The sequence below is a fragment of the Petromyzon marinus genome, chromosome 84 (assembly GCF_048934315.1).
Source record: "Petromyzon marinus isolate PM22_M1 ecotype Great Lakes invasive population chromosome 84, UKy_Petmar_22M1.pri1.0, whole genome shotgun sequence".
NCBI lineage: Eukaryota > Metazoa > Chordata > Hyperoartia > Petromyzontiformes > Petromyzontidae > Petromyzon > Petromyzon marinus.
In genome coordinates this window covers 1480077-1496885 of record NC_133749.1, presented here as the reverse complement: position 1 = coordinate 1496885, position 16809 = coordinate 1480077, and the positions used below count along the sequence as shown (strand labels likewise).

Genomic DNA, 16809 nt, shown 5'->3' with positions numbered 1-16809 from the left:
GAGCAAGTGAGTGAGTGAGTGAGCGAGTGAGTGAGTGAGCGAGTGATCGAGCGAGCAAGTGAGTGAGTGTGTGAGTGAGTGAGCAAGTGAGTGAGTGAGTGAGTGGGTGAGCGAGTGAGTGAGCTAGTGAGTGAGTGAGTGGGTGGGTGAGTGAGTGAGTGGGCGAGTGAGTGAGTGGGTGAGTGAGTGAGTGAGTGAGCGAGTGAGTGGGTGGGTGGGTGAGTGAGTGAGTGAGCGAGTGAGCGAGTGAGTGAGTGAGTGAGCGAGCAACTGAATGAGTCAGCGAGTGAGTGAGTGAGCGAGTGAGTGAGTGAGTGAGCGAGCAAGTGAGTGAGTGAGTGAGCTAGTGAGTGATTGAGCGAGCGAGCGAGTGAGTGAGTGAGTGAGCGAGTGAGTGAGTGAGTGAGTGTGTGAGTGAGTGAGTGAGCAAGTGAGTGAGTGAGTGAGCGAGTGAGTGAGTGAGTGGGTGAGTGAGTGAGCGAGTGAGCAAGTGAGTGGGTGAGTTAGCGAGTGAGTGAGTGAGCGAGCGAGCGAGTGAGTGAGTGAGTGAGCGAGTGAGCGAGCGAGTGAGTGAGTGAGTGAGCGAGTGAGTGAGCAAGTGAGTGAGCAAGTGAGTGAGTGAGTAAGTAACTGAGTGAGTGACTGAGTGAGTGACTGAGTGAGCGAGTGAGTGAATAAGTGAGTGAGTGAGCGAGTGAGTGGGTGGGTGAGTGAGTGAGCGAGTGAGTGAGTGAGTGAGCGAGCGAGTGAGTGAGCGAGCGAGTGAGTGAGTGAGTGAGCGAGCGAGCGAGTGAGTGAGCAAGTGAGTGAGTGAGTGAGCGAGTGAGTGAGTGAGCTACTGAGTGAGTGAACGAGTGAGTGAGTGAGTGGTGAGTGAGTGAGTGAGCGGGTGAGTGAGTGAGTGAGTGAGCGAGTGAGCGAGCGAGTGAGTAAGTGAGCGAGTGAGTGAGTGAGTGAGTGAGCGAGTGAGCGAGCGAGTGAGCGAGTGAGTGAGTGAGTGAGTGAGCGAGTGAGTGAGTGAGTAAGTGAGTGAGCGAGTGAGTGAGTGAGTAAGTGAGCAAGTGAGTGAGTGAGTGAGTAAGTGAGTGAACCGGCGAGTGAGCTAGCGGGTGAGCGAGCGAGCTATTGAGTGAGTAAGTGAGTGAGCGAGTGAGTGAGTGAACCGGCGAGCGGATAAGTGAGTGAGTGAGTACGTTAGTGAGCGAGCGGGTGGGCGAGTGAGTGAGTAAGTGAGTGAGCGAGCTAGTGAGCGAACGAGTGAGCGGGTGAGTGAGCGAGCTAGTGAGCGAACGAGCGAGCGGGTGAGTGAGCGAGTGAGTGAGTGAGCGAGTGAGTGAGTGAGCTACTGAGTGAGTGAGTGAGCGGATGAGTGAGTGAGTGAGCGAGTGAGTGAGTGAGTAAGTGAGTGAGCGAGGTAGTGAGGGAACGAGCGAGCGGGTGAGTGAGTGAGTGAGCGAGTGAGCGAGTGAGTAAGTGAGCGAGCGAGCGAGCTAGTGAGCGAGTAACCTTGACCAGCAGCTTGTGGCCCAGCTGTGGTTTTCCGTCCCTCCCGACGGGGTTGACGAGGACACAATACTGTCGCCGTGTGAGCGTGGTGATGTCCACCTCGCTCACCACCTCCTCGTGCACGCCAGGGATGAAACTGTCCGTCTGGGCACAGCTCACGAGCCACTCCTCACCACAGCGCCGTGCCGTCCCAGAGGGCCCGGCCCCAGCCTCCGCCGAGGTGAAGGAGCGAGTGGCTCGCACGTGGAGAGCTTTCTGTGGGGGGTGGGGGGTGGGGGTGGGGGGTGGGGGGGGTGGGGGGGTGGTGGGGGTGGGGGTGGGGGGTGGGGGGTGGGGGTGGGGGTGGGGGTGGGGGGTGTGTGTGTGGGGTGTGTGTGGTGGGGGTGGTGGTGAGTGAGTGTGGGTGGTGGTGAGTGGTGGTGGTGGTGAGTGTGGTGGTGGTGAGTGGTGTGAGTGTGGTGGTGAGTGGTGGTGAGTGTGGTGGTGGTGAGTGGTGGTGAGTGGTGGTGGTGAGTGGTGGTGGTGTGTGGTGGTGTGTGGTGGTGGTGGTGAGTGGTGGTGAGTGGTGGTGAGTGGTGGTGAGTGGTGGCGAGTGTGGTGGTGGTGAGTGTGGTGGTGAGTGTGGTGGTGAGTGGTGGTGAGTGGTGGTGAGTGGTGGTGGTGTGTGGTGAGTGGTGGCGAGTGTGGTGGTGGCGAGTGGTGGTGAGTGTGGTGATGAGTGGTGGTGGTTAGTGGTGGTGAGTGATGGTGAGTGGTGGTGAGTGGTGGTGAGTGTGGTGAGTGGTGGCGAGTGTGGTGGTTAGTGGTGGTGGTGAGTGGTGGTGGTGTGTGGTGGTGAGTGGTGGCGAGTGTGGTGATGAGTGGTGGTGGTTAGTGGTGGTGGTGGTGAGTGGTGGTGGCGAGTGGTGGTGAGTGTGGTGGTGGTGGTGAGTGGTGGTGAGTGTGGTGGTGGTGAGTGGTGGTGAGTGGTGGTGAGTGTGGTGGTGGTGAGTGTGGTGGTGAGTGGTGGTGAGTGGTGGTGAGTGTGGTGGTGGTGAGTGTGGTGGTGAGTGGTGGTGAGTGGTGGTGGTGTGTGGTGGTGGGGGTGGTGGTGGTGAGTGTGGTGGTGAGTGGTGGTGGTGGTGAGTGGTGGTGAGTGTGGTGGTGAGTGGTGGTGAGTGTGGTGGTGGTGGTGAGTGTGGTGGTGGTGGCGAGTGGTGGTGAGTGGTGGTGGTGAGTGGTGGTGAGTGGTGGTGAGTGGTGGTGGTGTGTGGTGGTGTGTGGTGGTGAGTGGTGGTGAGTGTGGTGGTGGTGATGAGTGGTGGTGGTGAGTGTTGGTGAGTGGTGGTGAGTGTGGTGGTGGTGTGTGGTGGTGGTGTGTGGTGGTGAGTGGTGGTGAGTGGTGGTGAGTGGTGGTGGTGAGTGTGGTGGTGGTGGTGGTGAGTGGTGGTGAGTGTGGTGGTGGTGAGTGTGGTGGTGAGTGGTGGTGAGTGTGGGGGGGTGAGTGGTGGTGGTGGTGAGTGTAGTGGGGGTGGTGGTGAGTGGTGGTGAGTGTGGTGGTGAGTGGTGGTGGTGAGTGGTGGTGAGTGGTGGTGAGTGGTGGTGAGTGTAGTGGTGGTGGTGGTGGTGGGTGGTGGTGAGTGTGGTGGTGGTGGTGAGTGGTGGTGTGTGGTGGTGTGTGGTGGTTAGTGGTGGTGGTGAGTGGTGGTGAGTGTGGTGAGTGTGGTGGTGGTGAGTGGTGGTGGTGGTGGTGTGTGGTGGTGAGTGGTGGTGAGTGTGGTGTGTGGTGGTGTTGTGTGGTGGTGAGTGGTGGTGGTGAGTGGTGGTGAGTGTGGTGGTGAGTGGTGGTGGTGAGTGGTGGTGGTGGTGAGTGGTGGTGAGTGTGGTGGTGAGTGGTGGTGAGTGTGGTGGTGGTGAGTGTTGGTGGTGGTGGCGAGTGGTGGTGAGTGGTGGTGGTGAGTGGTGGTGAGTGGTGGTGGTGAGTGTGGTGAGTGTGGTGGTGAGTGGTGGTGAGTGTGGGGGGGGTGAGTGGTGGTGGTGGTGGTGAGTGTAGTGGGGGTGGTGGTGAGTGGTGGTGAGTGTGGTGGTGAGTGGTGGTGGTGAGTGGTGGTGAGTGGTGGTGAGTGTAGTGGTGGTGGTGGTTGGTGGGTGGTGGTGAGTGTGGTGGTGGTGGTGAGTGGTGGTGTGTGGTGGTGTGTGGTGGTTAGTGGTGGTGGTTAGTGGTGGTGGTGAGTGTGGTGAGTGTGGTGGTGGTGAGTGGTGGTGGTGGTGTGTGGTGGTGAGTGGTGGTGAGTGTGGTGGTGAGTGTGGTGTGTGGTGGTGTTGTGTGGTGGTGAGTGGTGGTGGTGAGTGGTGGTGAGTGTGGTGGTGAGTGGTGGTGGTGAGTGGTGGTGGTGGTGAGTGGTGGTGAGTGTGGTAGTGAGTGGTGGTGAGTGTGGTGGTGGTGAGTGGTGGTGGTGGTGGGCGAGTGGTGGTGAGTGGTGGTGGTGAGTGGTGGTGAGTGGTGGTGAGTGGTGGTGGTGTGGTGGTGGTGAGTGGTGGTGAGTGTGGTGGTGGTGATGAGTGGTGGTGGTGAGTGTTGGTGAGTGGTGGTGAGTGTGGTGGTGGTGTGTGGTGGTGGTGTGTGGTGGTGTGTGGTGGTGAGTGGTGGTGAGTGGTGGTGGTGAGTGGTGGTGAGTGTGGTGGTGGTGAGTGGTGGTGGTGGTGTGTGGTGGTGAGTGTGGTGGTGAGTGGTGGTGGTGAGTGGTGGTGAGTGGTGGTGAGTGTGGTGGTGAGTGGTGGTGGTGAGTGGTGGTGGTGAGTGGTGGTGAGTGGTGGTGGTGAGTGTGGTGGTGAGTGTGGTGATGGTGAGTGGTGGTGAGTGGTGGTGGTGGTGGTGAGTGGTGGTGAGTGGTGGTGGTGAGTGTGGTGGTGAGTGGTGGTGAGTGTGGTGAGTGTGGTGGTGGTGAGTGGTGGTGGTGTGTGGTGGTGAGTGGTGGTGAGTGGTGGTGAGTGGTGGTAAGTGGTGGTGAGTGGTGTGGTGAGTGGTGGTGGTGGTGTGTGGTGTGGTGAGTGGTGGTGGTGAGTGGTGGTGGTGAGTGTGCTGGTGAGTGGTGGTGAGTGTGGTGGTGGTGAGTGGTGGTGAGTGGTGGTGGTGGTGAGTGGTGGTGGCGAGTGGTGGTGAGTGTGGTGGTGGTGGTGAGTGGTGGTGAGTGTGGTGGTGGTGAGTGGTGGTGAGTGGTGGTGAGTGTGGTGGTGGTGAGTGGTGGTGAGTGGTGGTGAGTGTGGTGGTGGTGAGTGGTGGTGAGTGTGGTGGTGAGTGGTGGTGGTGAGTGGTGGTGAGTGGTGGTGGTGAGTGTGGTGATGGTGAGTGGTGGTGAGTGGTGGTGGTGGTGGTGAGTGGTGGTGAGTGGTGGTGGTGTGTGGTGGTGAGTGTGGTGGTGGTGAGTGGTGGTGAGTGGTGGTGATTGTGAGTGGTGGTGGCGAGTGGTGGTGATTGTGGTGGTGGTGGTGAGTGGTGGTGAGTGTGGTGGTGGTGAGTGGTGGTGAGTGGTGGTGAGTGTGGTGGTGGTGAGTGGTGGTGAGTGGTGGTGGTGGGTGGTGGTGGTGAGGTGGTGGTGGAGTGGTGGTGAGTGTGGTGGCGAGTGGTGGTGAGTGGTGGTGGTGAGTGGTGGTGAGTGGTGGTGAGTGGTGGTGGTGTGTGGTGGTGAGTGGTGGTGAGTGTGGTGGTGGTGATGAGTGGTGGTGGTGAGTGGTGGTGGTGAGTGGTGGTGAGTGGTGGTGAGTGTGGTGGTGGTGTGTGGTGGTGTGTGGTGGTGTGTGGTGGTGTGTGTTGGTGAGTGGTGGTGAGTGTGGTGGTGGTGAGTGGTGGTGAGTGGTGGTGGTGGTGGTGTGTGGTGGTGTGTGGTGGTGAGTGGTGGTGGTGAGTGGTGGTGGTGGGTGGTGAGGGTTGTGTGTGGTGGTGAGTGTGGTGGTGGTGAGTGGTGGTGAGTGGTGGTGAGTGGGGTTGTGAGTGGTGGTGGTGAGTGGTGGTGAGTGTGGTGGCGAGTGGTGGTGAGTGGTGGTGGTGGTGTGTGGTGGTGTGTGGTGGTGTGTGGTGGTGAGTGGTGGTGGTGTGTGGTGGTGAGTGGTGGTGAGTGTGGTGGTGGTGATGAGTGGTGGTGGTGAGTGGTGGTGGTGAGTGGTGGTGAGTGGCGGTGAGTGTGGTGGTGGTGTGTGGTGGTGTGTGGTGGTGTGTGGTGGTGAGTGGTGGTGAGTGGTGGTGGTGGGTGTGGTGGTGGTTGTGTGTGGTGGTGAGTGTGGTGAGTGGTGGTGAGTGGTGGTGAGTGGTGGTGGTGAGTGGTGGTGGTGGTGGTGTGAGTGTGGTGAGTGTGGTGGTGGTTGTGGTGGTGGTGAGTGTGGTGAGTGGTGGTGAGTGGTGGTGAGTGGTGGTGGTGAGTGGTGGTGAGTGGTGGTGAGTGTGGTGAGTGGTGGTGAGTGGTGGTGAGTGTGGTGGTGGTGGTGGTGTGTGGTGGTGAGTGTGGTGGTGGTGTGTGGTGGTGAGTGGTGGTGGTGAGTGGTGGTGAGTGTGGTGGTGGTGAGTGGTGGTGGCGAGTGGTGGTGGTGGTGAGTGTGGTGGTGGTGGGGAGTGTGGTGGTGAGTGGTGGTGAGTGGTGGTGGTGTGTGGTGGTGAGTGGTGGTGAGTGGTGGTGGTGAGTGGTGGTGTGTGGTGGTGGTGTGTGGTGGTGTGTGTGGTGGTGTGTGGGTGTGTGTGTGGTGAGTGGTGGTGAGTGTGGTGGTGGTGTGTGGTGGTGTGTGGTGGTGTGTGGTGGTGTGTGTTGGTGAGTGGTGGTGAGTGTGGTGGTGGTGAGTGGTGGTGAGTGGTGGTGGTGGTGGTGTGTGGTGGTGTGTGGTGGTGAGTGGTGGTGGTGAGTGGTGGTGGTGGGTGGTGAGTGTGGTGGTGGTTGTGTGTGGTGGTGAGTGTGGTGGTGGTGAGTGGTGGTGAGTGGTGGTGAGTGGGGTTGTGAGTGGTGGTGGTGAGTGGTGGTGAGTGTGGTGGCGAGTGGTGGTGAGTGGTGGTGGTGGTGTGTGGTGGTGTGTGGTGGTGTGTGGTGGTGAGTGGTGGTGGTGTGTGGTGGTGAGTGGTGGTGAGTGTGGTGGTGGTGATGAGTGGTGGTGGTGAGTGGTGGTGGTGAGTGGTGGTGAGTGGCGGTGAGTGTGGTGGTGGTGTGTGGTGGTGTGTGGTGGTTTGTGGTGGTGAGTGGTGGTGAGTGGTGGTGGTGGGTGTGGTGGTGGTTGTGTGTGGTGGTGAGTGTGGTGAGTGGTGGTGAGTGGTGGTGAGTGGTGGTGGTGAGTGGTGGTGGTGGGTGGTGAGTGTGGTGGTGGTTGTGTGTGGTGGTGAGTGTGGTGAGTGGTGGTGAGTGGTGGTGAGTGGTGGTGGTGAGTGGTGGTGAGTGGTGGTGAGTGTGGTGAGTGGTGGTGAGTGGTGGTGAGTGTGGTGGTGGTGGTGGTGTGTGGTGGTGAGTGTGGTGGTGGTGTGTGGTGGTGAGTGGTGGTGGTGAGTGGTGGTGAGTGTGGTGGTGGTGAGTGGTGGTGGCGAGTGGTGGTGGTGGTGAGTGTGGTGGTGGTGGTGAGTGTGGTGGTGAGTGGTGGTGAGTGGTGGTGGTGTGTGGTGGTGAGTGGTGGTGAGTGTGGTGGTGGTGAGTGGTGGTGTGTGGTGGTGGTGTGTGGTGGTGTGTGGTGGTGAGTGTGGTGGTGAGTGGTGGTGAGTGGTGGTGAGTGGTCGTGGTGAGTGGTGGTGAGTGGTCGTGGTGGTGGTGATGGTGGTGTGTGGTGGTGTGTGGTGGTGAGTGGTGGTGGTGGTGGTGAGTGGTGGTGGTGAGTGGTGAGTGGTGGTGAGTGGTGGTGAGTGCTGGTGAGTGGTGGTGGTGAGTGGTGGTGAGTGGTGGTGGTGAGTGGTGGTGGTGAGCGGTGTCAGTGTGGTGGTGATTGGTGGTGGTGAGTGTGGTGGTGAGTGGTGGTGATTGGTGGTGAGTGGTGGTGGTGAGTGGTGGTGAGTGGTGGTGGTGAGTGGTGGTGGTGAGTGGTGGTGAGTGGTGGTGAGTGGTGGTGAGTGGTGGTGGTGAGTGGTGGTGAGTGGTGGTGGTGAGTGGTGGTGGTGAGTGGTGGTGAGTGGTGGTGGTGAGTGGTGGTGGTGAGTGGTGGTGAGTGGTGGTGGTGAGTGGTGGTGGTGAGTGGTGGTGAGTGTGGTGGTGGTGAGTGGTGGTGGTGTGTGGTGGTGAGTGGTGGTGGTGAGTGGTGATGAGTGGTGGTGAGTGGTGGTGAGTGGTGGTGGTGGTGCTCACCTTGTCGGTGAGGATGTGAGCTGAGACGATCTCCACCACCTCCTCATATGCGCCAGGGAGGTAAGCGCCGAGCTTCCTCCATAACCACTCCTCACCTGGTGAGCGAGCCTCACCTCGTCACCCACTCACTCACCCACTCAGCCACTCACCCACTCACTCACCCACTCACTCACTCACTTAACCACTCACCCACCCACTCACTCACTCACTCACCCACTCACTCACTCACTCACCCACTCACTCACTCACCCATTCACCCACTCACTCACCCATTCACCCACTCACTCACCTACTCACTCACCCACCCACTCACTCACTCACCCACCCACCCACTTACTCACCCACTCCCCCACCCACTAACTCACTCACCCACTCACCCACTCACCCACCCACTCACTCATCCACTCACTCACTCACCCACTCACCCATTCACTCACTCACTCACTCACCCACCCACTCACTCAATCACCCACCCACTCACTCACTCACCCACCCATTCACCCACCCACTCACCCACCCACTCACTCACTCACCCACTCACTCACCCACTCACTCACCCACTCACTCAGTCACCCACTCACTCACTCACCCACTCACTCTCTCACCCACAATCTCACCCCACCCGTTCACCCGTATACACAACGACAAAGCTCCCCCAGGTAGTCTGTAGCAGGCTGTAGGGGCAAGTGCTGTTAGTAGCAGCAGCGCCTATAGACACAAAGCTCCCCCAGGTAGCCTGTAGCAGGCTGTAGGGGCAAGTGCTGTGTTAGTAGCAGTAGCAGCAGCGTCTATGAAGGCTACCGGCACTGTGGCTACACACACAGAGGGGGTGGGTGGTCAGGACCACCACGCCCGGCCGCCTTTGTCTCTCCCCCAGTGCTAGCGATGTTCCCTGCACTACTACACCACCAGTACACCACTACTACTACACCACCACTACTACACCACTACTACTACACCACCACTACTACACCACCACTACTACACCACCACTACTACACCACCACTACTACACCACCACTACTACACCACCACCACTACTACACCACTACTACACCACCACCACTACTACACCACCACCACTACTACACCACCACTACTACTACACCACCACTACTACACCACCACTACTACACCACTACTACACCACCACTACTACTACACCACCACTACTACACCACCACCACTACTACACCACCACTACTACTACACCACCACTACTACACCACCACCACCACTACTACACCACTACACCACCACTACTACACCACCACTACTACACCACCACTACTACACCACCGCTACACCACCACTACACCAGCACTACTACACCACCACTACTACACCACCACTACTACACCACCGCTACACCAGCTACTGCTCGTTTGAGGCTGAGTCGACCTAGGGGAGGCCCAGGACCGGTTCAGAGAATCGTCACCGCTGGTGTTGGCCGTGAGCGGGAATCGCCGGGTTCTTAGTGCAGTGTAGCGCTACCCGCTACACTACACACACACACTCACACATACTGACACACACACACACAGACAAACACACACACTGACACACACACACACTGACACACAGACATACACACAGACACACACACACAGACACACACACTGACACACACACACACACAGACAGACACACACTGACACATACACAGACACACACACTGACACACACAGACACACACACACTGACACACACACACACACTGACACACACACAGACACACAGACACTGACACAGTGACACACACGCACACAGACACTGACACTGACACTCACACAGACACACACACACAGACACACACACACAGACACACACACACACAGTGACACACACACACAGACACACACTGACACACACACACAGACACTGACACACACACACAGACACACACACACACTGACACAGTGACACACACACACACACACTGACACACACACTGACACACACACTGACACACACAATGACACACACAATGACACACACACACTGACACACACACTGACACACACACACTGACACAGTGACACACACACACTGACACACACACACACACTGACACAGTGACACATACACACACACAGTGACACACACACTGACACACACAGACACTGACACAGTGACACACACACACACACACTGACACACACACACACACTGACACACACAGACACACAAACTGACACACACACTGACACACACACTGACACACACACTGACACACACACACACTGACACAGTGACACACACACTGACACACACAGTGACACACACAGACACACACTGACACACACACACATTGACACACACACAAACACACACACATACACACACACTCAGACACACACACACACAGACACACACACACAGACACAGAGACACACACACTGACACACACACACACTGACACACACACACACTGACACAGTGACACACACACAGTGACACACACTGACACACACAGACACACACTGACACACACAAACACACACACACTGACACAGTGACACACACACACACACAGAGACACACTGACACACACACACAGACACACACACACACAGCCACACACACACAGACACACACACACACAGCCACACACACACAGACACACACTGACACACACACACTGACACACACACACACACTGACACACACACACACACTGACACACACACACAAACACACACAGACACACACACACACACTGACACACACAGTCACACACACACAGAAACACACACACACTGACACACACAGTCACACACACACACACAGACACACACACAAACACACACACACACTGACACACACACACTGACACACACACTGACACACACAGTGACACACACACAGACACACACACACAGACACTGACACACACACACACAGACACACACACACACAGTGACACACACACAGTCACACAGTCACACACAGTGACACACACACACACACTGACACACACACACAGACACACACACACACACACTGACACAGTCACTGACACAGTCACACACACACAGTCACACACAGTGACACACACACTGACACACACACTGACACACACACACTGACACAGAGACACACACAGACACACACTGACACACACACACACTGACACACACACTGACACACACACACTGACACAGAGACACACACAGACACACTGACACACACACACACTGACACACACACTGACACTCACACACAGACACACACAGACACACACTGACACACACACAAACACACACAGACACACACTGATACACACAGTGACACACACACACACACAGACACACAGAGACACACACAGACACAATCACACAGTCACACACACACAGTGACACACACACACACTGACACACACACAGACACACACACAGTCACACACACACAGACACACAAACACTGACACACACACACACACTGACACACACACAGACACACACACTGACACACACAGACACACACACACACACTGACAAAGTGACACACACAGACACAATCACACAGTCACACACACACTGACACACAGACACACACTGACACACAGACACTGACACACACACAGAGACACACACAGACACAATCACACAGTCACACACACACAGTCACACACACAGTGACACACACACACACTGACACAGACACACTGACACAGTCACTGACACAGTCACACACACACAGACACAATCACACAGTCACACACACACTGACACACACAGACACACACAGACACACAGTCACACACACACAGACACACACTGACACACACACAGTGACACACACACACACAGTCACACACACACACACAGACACACACTGACACACACACACAGTGACACACACACACACAGTCACACACACACAGTCACACACACAGTGACACACTGACACAGTCACACACACACAGTGACACACACTGTCACACACACACAGACACACACACACACTGACACACACAGTCACACACACACACACAGACACACACACAAACACACACAGACACACACACACACACACTGACACACACAGTCACACACACACAGACACACACACACACACTGACACAGTGACACAGTCACACACACACAGACACACACACACACACAGTGACACACACACACTGACACACACACACAGACACACACACACACACACTGACACAGTCACTGACACAGTCACACACACACAGTCACACACAGTGACACACACACTGACACACACACTGACACACACACACTGACACAGAGACACACACAGACACACACTGACACACACACACACACACACACTGACACACACACTGACACACACACACTGACACAGAGACACACACAGACACACTGACACACACACACACTGACACACACACTGACACTCACACACAGACACACACAGACACACACTGACACACACACAAACACACACAGACACACACTGATACACACAGTGACACACACACACACACAGACACACAGAGACACACACAGTCACACACACAGTCACACACACACAGTGACACACACACACACTGACACACACACAGACACACACTGACACACACACACACACACTGACACAGTCACACACACACTGACACACACAGACACACACACAGACACACACACACACACTGACACAGTGACACACACTGACACAGTGACACACACTGACACAGTGACACACACAGTGACACACACACAGACACACACAGTCACACACTGACACACACAGTGACACACACAGTGACACACACACAAACACAGACACACACAGTGACACACACACAGTCACACACACTGACACACACAGTGACACACACACACTGACACAGTGACACACACACACAGTCACACACACACACAGTGACACACACAGTGACACACACACACAGACACACACACACTGACACACACACACACACAGACACACACACAGTCACACACACACACTGACACACACACACTGACACAGAGACACACACAGACACACACTGACACACACACACACACACTGACACACACACTGACACACACACACTGACACAGAGACACACACAGACACACTGACACACACACACACTGACACACACACTGACACTCACACACAGACACACACAGACACACACTGACACACACACAAACACACACAGACACACACTGATACACACAGTGACACACACACACACACAGACACACAGAGACACACACAGTCACACACACAGTCACACACACACAGTGACACACACACACACTGACACACACACAGACACACACTGACACACACACACACACACTGACACAGTCACACACACACTGACACACACAGACACACACACAGACACACACACACACACTGACACAGTGACACACACTGACACAGTGACACACACTGACACAGTGACACACACAGTGACACACACACAGACACACACAGTCACACACTGACACACACAGTGACACACACAGTGACACACACACAAACACAGACACACACAGTGACACACACACAGTCACACACACTGACACACACAGTGACACACACACACACTGACACAGTGACACACACACACAGTCACACACACACACAGTGACACACACAGTGACACACACACACAGACACACACACACTGACACACACACACACACAGACACACACACAGTCACACACACACACTGACACACACACACTGACACAGAGACACACACAGACACACACTGACACACACACACACACACTGACACACACACTGACACACACACACTGACACAGAGACACACACAGACACACTGACACACACACACACTGACACACACACTGACACTCACACACAGACACACACAGACACACACTGACACACACACAAACACACACAGACACACACTGATACACACAGTGACACACACACACACACAGACACACAGAGACACACACAGTCACACACACAGTCACACACACACAGTGACACACACACACACTGACACACACACAGACACACACTGACACACACACACACACACTGACACAGTCACACACACACTGACACACACAGACACACACACAGACACACACACACACACTGACACAGTGACACACACTGACACAGTGACACACACTGACACAGTGACACACACAGTGACACACACACAGACACACACAGTCACACACTGACACACACAGTGACACACACAGTGACACACACACAAACACAGACACACACAGTGACACACACACAGTCACACACACTGACACACACAGTGACACACACACACACTGACACAGTGACACACACACACAGTCACACACACACACAGTGACACACACAGTGACACACACACACAGACACACACACACTGACACACACACACACACAGACACACACACAGTCACACACACACACTGACACACACACACACACACTGACACAGTGACACACACACAGTGACACACACACACAGTGACACACAGATACACACAGTGACACACACACACACAGTCACACACACACACAGTGACACAGTGACACACACACACACACAGTGACACACACTGACACAGTGACACAGTGACACACACTGACACAGTGACACACACACAGTGACACACACACACACAGTGACACACACACACAGTGACACACACTGACACACACAGTGACACACGTGTTGCAGGAGTCTGCGTGTGGGCTCACCCGTCACTCGTGTGTTGCTGGCACGGTCCACGAGGTCGCGACGAGCTCGCAGCTTCACGGCGTGGTTGGGCAACACGATGGTGGCACGCAGAGACTCCACCACCTCCACCTCCTTGTGCGGGATGTACGTGGCTGGCGGGGCAGCGGTGGTTAGCACACACACACAGACACACACACAGACACAGAGACTCACTCACACACTCACACACTCACACTCACACAGAGACTCCACCACCTCCACCTCCTTGTGCGGGATGTACGTGGCTGGCAGGGACAGCGGTGGTGGTGCAGTGGTTAGCACTCACACACAGACACACACACAGAGACTCATACAGAGACTCAGACACTCACACAGACACTCACACACTCACAGAGACTCCACCACCTCCACCTCCTTGTGCGGGATGTACGTGGCTGGCAGATGAGCGGTGGTGGTGCAGTGGTTAGCACTCACACAGACACTCATACAGACACTCACACAGAGACTCACACAGACACACACACAGAGACTCACACACACTCACACAGACACAGAGACTCCACCACCTCCACCTCCTTGTGCGGGATGTACGTGCCTGGCGGGGGAGCGGTGGTGCAGTGGTTAGCACTCACACAGGGAGACACAGGGAGACACAGGGAGACAGAGAGAGACACAGGGAGACAGAGAGAGACACAGGGAGACACAGGGGGAGACACAGGGAGACACAGGGAGACAGAGAGAGACACAGGGAGACAGAGAGAGACACAGGGAGACAGAGAGAGACACAGGGAGACACAGGGGGAGACACAGGGAGACACAGGGAGACAGAGAGAGACACAGGGAGACACAGGGAGACACAGGGAGACAGAGAGAGACACAGGGAGACAGAGAGAGACACAGGGAGACACAGGGGGAGACACAGGGAGACACAGGGAGACAGAGAGAGACACAGGGAGACAGAGAGAGACACAGGGAGACACAGGGGGAGACACAGGGAGACACAGGGAGACAGAGAGAGACACAGGGAGACACAGGGAGACACAGGGAGACAGAGAGAGACACAGGGAGACAGAGAGAGACACAGGGAGACACAGGGGGAGACACAGGGAGACACAGGGAGACAGAGAGAGACACAGGGAGACAGAGAGAGACACAGGGAGACAGAGAGAGACACAGGGAGACACAGGGGGAGACACAGGGAGACACAAGGAGACAGAGAGAGACACAGGGAGACAGAGAGAGACACAGGGAGACAGAGAGAGACACAGGGAGACACAGGGAGACAGAGAGAGACACAGGGAGACAGAGAGACACAGGGAGACACAGGGAGACACAGGGAGACAGAGAGAGACACAGGGAGACAGAGACACAGGGAGACACAGGGAGACAGAGAGAGACACAGGGAGACACAGGGAGACACAGGGAGACAGAGAGAGACACAGGGAGACAGAGACACAGGGAGACACAGGGAGACAGAGAGAGACACAGGGAGACAGAGACACAGGGAGACACAGGGAGACACAGGGAGACACAGGGAGACAGAGAGAGACACAGGGAGACACAGGGGGACACAGGGAGACACAGGGAGACACAGGGAGACAGTGGGTCTCACCAGGACCCTGGATGAGAGAGAGAGACACAGGGAGACACAGGGAGACACAGGGAGACAGGGGTCTCACCAGGACCCTGGAAGAGAGAGACACAGGGGGACACAGGGAGACACAGGGGGACACAGGGAGACACAGGGAGACACAAGGAGACAGAGAGAGACACAGGGAGACAGGGAGACACAGGGAGACACAGGGAGACACAGAGAGACACAGGGAGACAGAGAGAGACACAGGTTGACACAGGGAGACACAAGGGGACACAGGGAGACAGAGAGAGACACAGGGAGACAGGGAGACACAGGGAGACACAGGGAGACAGAGAGAGACACAGGGTGACACAGGGAGACACAGGGAGACACAGGGAGACAGGGAGACACAGGGGGAGACACAGGGAGACACAGGGAGACAGAGAGAGAGACACAGGGAGACACAGGGAGACACAGAGAGAGAGACACAGGGGGACACAGGGAGACACAGGGTGAGAGACAGAGAGAGACACAGGGAGACACAGGGAGACACAGGGTGAGAGACAGAGAGAGACACAGGGAGACACAGGGGGATACAGGGAGACACAGGGAGACACAGGGAGACAGAGAGAGACACAGGGAGACACAGGGGGAGACACAGGGAGACACAGGGAGACACAGGGAGACAGGGGGTCTCACCAGGACCCTGGAAAAGAGAGAGAGACACAGGGAGACACAGGGAGACACAGGGGGACAC

The 16809-nt window shown here is 56.1% G+C and overlaps 1 protein-coding gene across 1 annotated transcript in view; it reads right to left on the bottom strand.

Moving 5' to 3' along the window:
- Positions 1-16809, bottom strand: part of MVP (major vault protein) — a 71322-nt gene that overhangs the window by 25466 nt on the left and 29047 nt on the right. The window contains 3 exon segments of the mRNA XM_076057712.1: positions 1507-1761; positions 7788-7882; positions 14497-14628. Coding sequence (XP_075913827.1) covers positions 1507-1761; positions 7788-7882; positions 14497-14628 — 482 coding nt within the window.